This window comes from Canis aureus, chromosome 26, assembly GCF_053574225.1.
Source record: "Canis aureus isolate CA01 chromosome 26, VMU_Caureus_v.1.0, whole genome shotgun sequence".
Taxonomy (NCBI): domain Eukaryota; kingdom Metazoa; phylum Chordata; class Mammalia; order Carnivora; family Canidae; genus Canis; species Canis aureus.
Genome location: NC_135636.1, coordinates 5,205,065 through 5,214,857, shown reverse-complemented (window position 1 = coordinate 5,214,857; position 9,793 = coordinate 5,205,065). Strand labels below are relative to the sequence as shown.

The following is a 9,793-nucleotide window of genomic DNA, read 5'->3' as shown; positions in this document are numbered from 1 at the left end:
CCCTGCGCCCTCAGAGGCCACGAGGCCGAGTGGCACCGCGTCTCGGATCCGGGCCCCCCCCCCCACCGTGACACAGTACATTCATGTTCCGGAGGTTTTATTGCCGCCGCCCCAGCAGACAAATGCAGCATTTTGCTTATTATTTTGGGAAATAACTGTGGTTTGACTCTTTAGCTAAAGCAGAAACTTCTCCGGAAGGAAGCCAGCTGACAGCGTAGTTCAGTCTTGAGGAATTCAACTTCCTTGGCTCCCCCTACGAGATAATTTGGTTCGAGTAAATAAATTATGTCTTCATAGTAACGCAGAAGTCCTGGTTTATATCCATCGTGTCTCAAATGCTACTCTAGCGCACATCTAAATAAAAAGGGATTAACAATAATATTTCAACCTTGCCGGAGCTCAGTCTGCCCGGAAGGAATGAATCAAGCCCAACAACAACGCTCCGTCTTGTGAAGTTATCACGGGCAGACTTAAATATAATCCCGAGAGCAGAGGACATTTATCTCTGAAGACTGTCTGCTCGAACATTTCCGTCTGGTTCTTTCCACCTCTAATGTAGTATGTGTTTGCAAATCACATCTGAATAGTTCTCTTGAATTTAATTAGCTTTTCTTGTGGTGTCCATGGAAGGGAAAAATTCCAAAATATACTTGGGCATGGAGAAAAGTTTAGGAAAAAAACAAGAACCATCACAACTAATCACACCCGTAGCTGTGACTCTAGAGTGTTGTCATCTTGCCGTTGAATGAGTCAACAGAGACTTTTTGTTTATTTTCTTAATTTTTTTAAGTCAGCTCTGCACTCAGTGTGAGGCTCGAACCCACAACCGTGAGATCAAGAGTCACTCCGTCAATCAAGCCAGGCCGGTGCCCCCGAAGCTTTTCATTTGGAAATCATCTCAGACGTATAAGAAAAATTACAAAAAAAAAAAAATTACAAGAATAGTTCACTGGAGCGCTCCTGTACATCTACTTGGAATCATGTATTAACATCCTGCCCTGGTTATTTTGCCTCTTTCTACCCGTATCCACATTCCGGTAGCTTCTTTTTTGCCAGTAATTGATGGCTACATATTTACTGGGCAGTCGGTTCTGTAGAAAACACTGTGAGAAGAGGGGGAGACACAGCTCACGGGCTGCCCAGCAGGAATGCTGAGTCACTTCAGTCAAATCCAGGACAAATCTCCTGCTTCCAGACCGAGTGGATCTTGGGAGTTACAGGGGAGCACGTTCTTCCCAGGACACCTCATTTTATTCATTTATTTATTTAAAAAGATTTTATTTATTTATCTGGGACAGAGAGGGTGGGGGTGGGGACAGAGAGAGAAGCAGACGCCCTGCTGAGCACAGAGCCCACATGGGGCTCAATCCCAGGACCCCGAGATCAGGACCTGAGCTGAAGGCACATGCTTCACCAACTGGGCCTCCCAGGCGCCCCCTAATTTTATTCTTTACTCTCCCTTAAAAAGATTTTATTCTTAAGTGATCTCTACACCTAATGTGGGGCTTGAACTCACAGCCGTGAGATCCAAAGTCACGTGCTCCACCAACCCCGCCAGCCGGGCACCCCAAGACCTCACTGTAATCCAGCATCTGCATCCTGAGTGGCCCCTCACAGCCTCGTCCTGCAGATCCGTTGCTCAGAACTTTGCCCCCAGTTCTGAGATGTGCATTTTCCAAGTTCAGGAACACTGTGTCTTCTTGGTGGACACAGACATCAGTGGACCCCCACCCGCAGCCCCTGGAGCTGTGCCCGCTGCATCTCTTGGTGAACGAATGAAAACCCAGGTTGAGTGATTATATGTGAAGCCCGTGAGGAGCACCACACATTTAGGCACCGGGAGAGCCTCCTTTACCGGGGAGGACACTGAGGCTCAGGAGTGAAGTCACTACCCAAGCCCCCCACCCCCCGCCACTGGCCTCTGACCCTCACTCAGCAGGTGCTCCCCCACCAGTCCTGCCTGCCTCTCTGGGGGGCCCAAACTTTCCGTGTGCTCAGGCTGAGTGGATATTTCCTTAAGCAAACCAAACCCTTCATAACCCGTTTTCTTCTCAAGGATTCAAGTATTGAGTGTTCATGAGCCCAGAAAGCTGGGTTTACAGAACCCAGTTATGACCACAAAAAGTCCTGGGTGGGAGAAGGGAGCTGAGCAAACTTCCCGGACAGGTTTCTGTGACATTTGTAGGCGGTCCGTATTAAGGAAAATCAGGTCTTCTAAGTATCTCCTAAGCTCGCCCGCAAACTGGCAAAGTTAAGGGAAGAAGTAGGAAGAAAATCCACCCTTTTCATGGCTCCCTGTGTCCTAACTGTCACTGACTCGCAGGACGCACACACAAACCTCCCTGAAAGCAGGGGCCACGGGCGCCGGCGTGCCAGCCTCCTCGGCAGACCCACGTCCACAGTCACGAGGACCCCGATGTGGAAAGTGAGTGTGGATCCTCCGCGGTCACACCAAACGCCCAGTGTCCCTCCTGGCCGGCGAGTGCTAAGGAATTAACACTTCTTTGTAAAAAAGGACCAAACCCGCTGGGGCAGACTATAGCTTGAGGCCAGGGTGTTTCTGACCTTCTGGATGTTCCTGCCTTACGTAACCAAATTCATAAAGGTGAATCCACAGGAAAATATGCAGGAAAAGCTGCTCTGGCATCTCTCACTTGCATCGAAATTTCAGTGGCCTGGCCATCCCTGCAAAGCAGCGTGTCCCCGGGGTGGGGTGGGGTGGGGTGGCAACGGGGCTCGCACATCAGGAAGAATTAAGAATTAAGAATTTGGGGGCAAAGTCCTTCTGCTCAGCGAGAAGCACCGCTGGGGTGCGGCTCTCCCCGTGGGTGGATCAATGCAGCCGAGGCACCCTGCGGTCACCACGCAGGGGGGGGGTGGCGAGAGGAGTGCAGGGGGGGGCAGCCCCACCGCATGTCGCTGCACTGACTCATCTGGAAAAGACAAAGAACAATGTGATTTGTAGGTGGTTCTGATAGCTCCAGGCATCCAACTCTTCCAGTTTATGATACAAATCTTAATCATTAATGGCAAAGATGAAAAACAGCTGCCCCGAAGTTAGGAAATTCAAATGGGTTGTTTCCTGAGATCACATCATACAAAAGGGGTCTGTCCTGCGAGGTCCGGCCCAGCCTGCTCCAATGCCGACCACCGTCCTGGTTCTCTCCTGTTCTGGGCCAGCTGGTCAGGGTGCAGGAAGCTCCCACACCCAATGTGGGGTTTGAACTTGTGGGGTTCGAACTTGTGACCCTGAGACCAAGAGTCGCTCAGTTGCTGACTGAGTGAGCCAGCATCTTAGCAAGATTACATTCTTAATAAAGAGGATGACCTCCAATCATGATGATATTCTTCTGAGAAAATGCTAAATTCCTAAAGTCCTGTTTTATGATTTCTAGAAACCTGCTTCTAGGGAATCAGGATCAGTATGCACTTGGCACCACATTGGAAGGCAGCCTCACTGCCCTGTTCACTGGACGCCACCAGCTCCAGGAGGAGGGGCAGGAACGTCCTCTCTCCACCGTCTCCACTCACCGTGCAGGATGCTCAGCCTATTGAGCATAAATGTTGGTCGAATACTTGCTTGTTCATCTTATGAAAATGATCTCTTGAGTCAACCCTTAACTTGCTCCATGTATTTTAGAAATAAACTCGATTTATATGCTTTTCAAGATTCTCATGATAAAGAAGTTGGATGTGACTCAGCAACTTTGTGATAGAAAGCCACCTGTTCTATCCAATTCTCTGGCAATCCAGGGTGTGAAATGAGATGTGAAATGTGGTTAAAAACACAGAGCTGCACGCTGCCCACCTTCTTCCGATCGAGAGAAGAGGTTCTGTATTTTGGGCCTGGTTCCCTGGAATCCTTGGTTTCATGAATAGGGCTCGTTCATTTTATGGATTTAGGTATTCTGGTATCAAAATCAATAAGGCCTGGCATGTGGTTGTTTTGTCTTTCTGAATTAGAGATGTTGCTGCCCGGTTTTGACGTCAACACATCACTTAGTCCTGCAGAAGCACACCTGGAAGCTCTCTCTGTCTCTGCAGTCTGGGACCGTTCAAAGGACATTTTGAACTCAAGTGTCTCGGAACAGTTTGATCCTATGTCCCCTGTGGGACCATCTGAGCCAAGATGCCTTGGAAAGGACAGTCTTCACACAGGGCTTGCAGCTTTGGTCTGACGAGTCAGCTCGTCGGAGCATTGAGGGCTGTTTTCATGTTCCAAATATTTTATAGTTCATTTAATTCCCCTAACTTTTGCTTTCTCATTTTTATTCTGTGCATTTCTTGTACTTTCTTCTATCATATTTAGCTATATATTAGCTGAGAATTTATCCACTGTTATAAGGTTCCTCTCAGGTTATTTTTAGCTGATTTAATTAAATTGCATTTCATCTTACAAATTCCTTCCTTCTAGCTTTACTTAGTGTACGCGTGCATGCATGCACGTGTATACATATGTGTGCATGCGTGTGCATGAGTATGTACGAATGTGCGTGTACACGCGTGTGTGCATGTGTGTATGTGTGTGCATGTGCATTTGTACACGTCCACATTTTTCTGATGATTTCAGTTGAAGACACATTTACTTCACTTTCATTGGCTGCTACTCCATAACATGCCTTATTTTCCTCTGAGCGCTAAGTTAGTGGTATACATTGTCCTTTGTTTTAACTCTATAATCTAGAAATAATATCATTGACCTCACGGTGTGAATGAATACAAATGCACAGAATCATCTTTCTTCTGAAATTTTGTATTGAGCCTTTCCATTATTTCATGTTACAAAGATAGTAAGGGGCACCTGTGCTTTTTTTTTTTAATAGATTCTTTCTCTTCAAAGTTCAAATATGGATGCCATATTTCCTATTCTGTAACAATTCTGTTTTTCCTATCATTTGCCCAGTTTTCTACTGGCATATACATTTAAGTAGTTTCTCATAACTTAAATAGTAATTAGTAAATAACCGTTAAAAAATTTTAACTACTTGGAAGTGACTTGATTTTCGGGAGGAGGGAAGGCATTTGGATGTCAGTAAGATATTTCTTTAGTTACTTTATTAGGATTGGTTCTTGTTTTAATAGATTGGAATCCACGGAATCCATTTCTTCCCTGGGATACAATCACTCTTTAAATATATAGATCTATATCTTTAGTTCAGGAAAGTTTTCGTAAATTATATCTTTAAATATTTTTCTTTTCTGCTCAAACTTCCTTCTCTGTGAGGGAGAGGCAGACACTAGTTACACACGCCCTTTCTTTGACTTCTTTTTTGTCTGACTTCTATGTGTATGATTTCCCCTAAAGTCAATTTTAACTTTTTGTTTCTTAGATCCTATTTTGTGGAGTATTCTCAAACTTGCCATCCATATCCTCCACTCTCCGTTTTGTGACTCGGTTATGTTTTCCTTTTGCTCAGCCTGTGTTTCTGGCATCTGTTCCCGTTCTTTCCTCGACTCTGTCAATTCCCCTTTGTGCTCCCAAACACTCTTTAGCTCTGACATCTTGGCTCTGTACTCTTATTTCAGAGAAGTGACTTCTCTGTGCATTTAGTCTTGTGTGTGGAGAACATCATGCCTATGATCTGACCTGTGTGTGGCAATCCTTTTTAGGCCTGGTCCTCCTCACGGTCATCTTTAACGACTGCTTCTTGGGTAGCATGACACATCATCCCATGATGATTTGAGTTTGTTATGAGTGCCCACTTCTGCACGAAGGGGTCCATCCCACAGTGGCCAGGGAGCACGCCCATGACACTGGGTTTTGTGACTGTGGCTGGTCTGGGCTCCACAGAGTCTCTCTGGATCTCAGGGAACCCCCTGAGAACACACTGGAGCCCCATGCTCACCTGTCTTTTCACTGTGTGGCTACCCCAGCATGTGTGTCTGTGTGGCTCCAGGTCTGTGGGCCACCAACAGCCTTTCTCTGGCTACCACATCAACAGATGGTTTCTTCAACAGATGGCTTCCCATCAGCCCTGTGTCCTCAACACTTGTGTTCCAAGGGGTTCTTTTAGCTGTTCTGTGTTGTATTCTCTTTTCTTCCAAACCAGGGGCCTTTGTGTGCTGTTGAGATTGGAGAACTCTGTGTGTTCTTGGAAATGGCAGGGTCCTCTCTCCTTTTGGTCTAATTTTCTCTGCAGTGGCCACCACTTGGGGGCTTCTTGGTCATGTTCTGGGGCATGGATATTTCCTGGTGTCTGGGAAGATGGAATTCCCACTTCTGTTTCTCAGTATTTTTGTGGATCCCAGCTGTAATCAGAGGTAAGGGCACAGAGATATTTCTGCCACCATTATAAGCTGGAAGTCATGTGACACCTTTTCCATTATTAAGTAGTTCTTTAGTTCTGGCCAGAGCACACCTGCCTACCAGCTTACCTCCCCAGAGGAAATATTTATGCAAATCAACCTCATGATTTAGAACAGCAACCAGTTCATACCTTCCTTAGAACTTAAAAAAACATTCTTGCTACAAAGAAGAGTGATAAAAATAATTTCTCATTTGTTTACCCCAGTGGCTTGTTAGGCAGAAATACCCGCTGAGGAATGACCTTTTGCCCTGGCCTCTCGCATATCACAGAATTGCTGCTCTGGAAGAGGAAGCTGTAGGCTGTCAGACAAAGCATGAATCTTTGACAGAAGTTCATCCAGCAGATCAGAAACGTCATCCAGGTAGTAATTCTGAAGCAAAGAAAATCAGATTAGTGAATGCCTTCAAGAAACTGTTTTTTTTTTTTTTTTCTTTTCCCCTCATTTTCTGAAGTATTTTATGATACTGACTTTAGATGGCATTGTGCTTTGTTAGAAAGCTAACTGGATCCTGGAGTCAGAGGCCTGGGTGCTGGGCCGGAATTCTAAGCTCTCTGTTCCCTGATGCCCCAGGCACATACAGGTGTGCACACTAGTCCCTGACTCCCCAGGTCACACGCAGATGAATGTTGGGGTTCAGAATGCCCATATGAGGACTGTACCGTGGATTTAAAGGCAATGAGGGATGGTAAAATATATGATAAAGAGTGAAGCCCTATAAAAATGCCCAAGATCACAATCGCACATGATTGGCTTTGGACCTGTACTGAGTGATGCCCAAGTATCAGTCACAGAGGAGTAGCCTGGCCTTCAGTGTGCCGTGGTCTGCTTTGATTCGCTTACATTCATGTTGGGGTGACTAGGCTCAGACCCTGTGCTAAGTCCTCATGTTTGGGGAGAAGTTTGGCCCTGGTGGCAGAAACCGAAAGCAAATGGTTGCTCTGCAGGGACAGAGTGTGGGGCGGGGTGGGGGGTGGGGGGTGGGGGTGGGGGAGTCTGTGTTAGCAGAGGCCAGAGTCCTAAACCCCATTTCTAACCTTACAGGGTCATCCAAGGATATCATGAGCTAATGGAAGAGACTGTGCTTCTAATCTGCTAAGTGCTTTAGAATTTCAACTGGAAAAGCCACGGCTTTGCAACAACACTTGGCAAAGAAGCACAATCACACTTAAATAACCAGAAGCAACGCTGTGCAAGGAAAGCATCGTCTGGATGAGCCATCATGCTTGCCGGCCCAAGACCCACAGCTTACATGACTCTCAACCATCTCGGCCTCTTCCTGCTGTGGCCTTTCCAGTCCCAGCCAGGCCAGGGCCTCTGTCCGCACATAGGCAGTCACGTCTGCCAGTCTCACAACAGACTGGCTTTGAAAAGATTTCCTTTTTTGAGCAAGAGTCGTGAAGGAACCTCTCAGCTGGGGAGAATAAAAAAAAAAAAACAGACAAATTTCATGTTATCAACCAAAACATGGCTTTCCTAATGTGATAGACTATAAAATGGAGATTATAGCTGATGATGCTATTCTATCACCTTTTAATAAGACGGTAACTGCTTAGCAAAAAAGTCAGGAAATATCTCTCATGCGTTGAACTAAATTGCAACAAGATGAATTCAGTAATGAAAATGGATCTTATGGGCACCCGGGGGGCTCAGTCGGTTAGGCTTCTGCCTTCAGCTCAGATCATGATCCGAGGCTTCTGGGATCGAACTGCACGCCAGGCTCCCTGCTCCGTGGGGAGCCTGCTTCTTCCTCTCCCTTTTCCTTGTGATCTCTCTCACTCTCAATCTCTCTCAAATAAATAAATAAAATCTTTAAAAAAAAAGAAAGCAAAAGCATTTTTCTATAAAGGGTGTTTTCAGTGTCTAACAGTTGAGGACAAAGATGGTCAACAGGGTGGACATCTCCACATGCAAACTTGGCTTCAAGGTGCTCTGCAGCCCCTCCAGGCTGGGGGCAGCTACCTCCGCCCCCTACCCCGCAAGGCAGGGAAACGACCTCACGGGGCCTCTGCAAAGCAGCCCAGCTTGTTCCTTTCTCGACTGCAGGCTGAGACCTGTTAGGTCAAAAAGCCTGTGGGCACAAAACTCAAAGTTGTATGCATTCAACTGTTGTAAAAATAGTCCAAACAAGCAAAGTTTGAGCCATTTTGAGCCTGCTTTGCATACTCTGCAGAACCTCAGGGACAGCTGTTTCCCAGGACTCCAAGACGCTGCTGCCCCTGGGCGCTCCGACTCAGCCTTCCCACTTGCTGCCGGGCGCCATCTACCCACGAAAGACGCGCACGGTCCCCTCCACATCCCCCTGGCCTTCTCCCCCTTCTTCTTTTTTTTTTTTTTAAATTTATTTATGATAGTCACAGAGAGAGAGAGAGAGAGGCAGAGACATAGGCAGAGGGAGAAGCAGGCTCCAGGCACCGGGAGCCCGACGTGGGATTCGATCCCGGGTCTCCAGGATCGTGCCCTGGGCCAAAGGCAGGCGCCAAACCGCTGCCCCACCCAGGGATCCCCCACCTCCCCCTTCTTGATGGTGGCCCTGAGACACAGCCTCTGGATGGTCTCCTGCCACGACGCCTGTCAAGATGTGGCCACATAGAGCTCGTGTGGGTTACTGTCTCTCGTGGTCGTATCTTTTTCCTGCATCAGCCCTAAATCCCTGAGCCCTGGCAACGGGCCAGAACCCCGCAGGGACGCCTAGGTGCTGAGCACAGGACACTGTCCGTTCAGATAGCATATGTGGGCAGCAGGCTTCCTGCCCTCCCAGCCACAGGAGCCTGTGGTAATGCGTCCCTGCTCCTGCACTCAGAGACGCTGGGCACCACCGCCCTCCTGCTCCTAATGACAAAGTCCAAGCACCTCATGATCTTAGCATGACATTCAGTGCCCGCCACACCTGGCTCCAAGCATCATTACCGAAACCACATCTGCTTGACCCTGAGCTCCATCATGGGCTTCACCACCACCTTTGTTCTTATGCTGCACCCCCAGCCCTCCACCCCAGACTACAGATGCCGCTCCCAGGCGTCTCCATGGGCTGGTCCCTCTCATCCGCTAAAGGCCACCTCAACTATCCCTTCTTCTGTGTGAGGATGTCCTGGTCTCCTCAGGAGGACGAAGTGGTCGCTATTTCCCTTGCTCTTTGAGGAAGCTTTAGTTAGGTTCTAAAACCACAGACAATTTGTGGAGCTCCTGAGTGGTTCAGTTGGTTAAGCAGCCAACTCTTGGTTTCAGCTCAGGTCATGATCTTGGGGTCCTGGGATTGAGCCCCATGTGGGGTTCTGCGCTCAGCAGGGAGCCTGCTTGAGATTCTCTCCCCCTCTTTCTCCCCTGCATGTACACTCTCTCTCTCAAATAAATATAAATAAATCTTAAATAAAGTAAAATTGCATACAATTTGCTAAAAACTACTGAACACTGAAGAAAAACAACAAAGACCTAAACAAATGGAGATACAGGGATGCCTGGATGGCTCAGTGGTTGAGTGTCTGCC

The 9,793-nt window shown here is 47.4% G+C and overlaps 1 protein-coding gene across 1 annotated transcript in view; it reads right to left on the bottom strand.

Moving 5' to 3' along the window:
• Positions 1–718: 718 nt before the first annotated feature.
• The window catches only part of LOC144298899 (polycystin-1-like protein 1), a 77,751-nt gene continuing 68,676 nt past the window's right edge, over positions 719–9,793 (bottom strand). The window contains exons 54-56 of the mRNA XM_077874097.1: positions 7,559–7,720; positions 6,508–6,678; positions 719–2,933 (exon numbers count right to left, since the gene is read on the bottom strand). Coding sequence (XP_077730223.1) covers positions 6,520–6,678; positions 7,559–7,720 — 321 coding nt within the window. The 3' untranslated portion in view covers positions 719–2,933; positions 6,508–6,519. The remainder of the gene's footprint in view (positions 2,934–6,507; positions 6,679–7,558; positions 7,721–9,793) is intronic.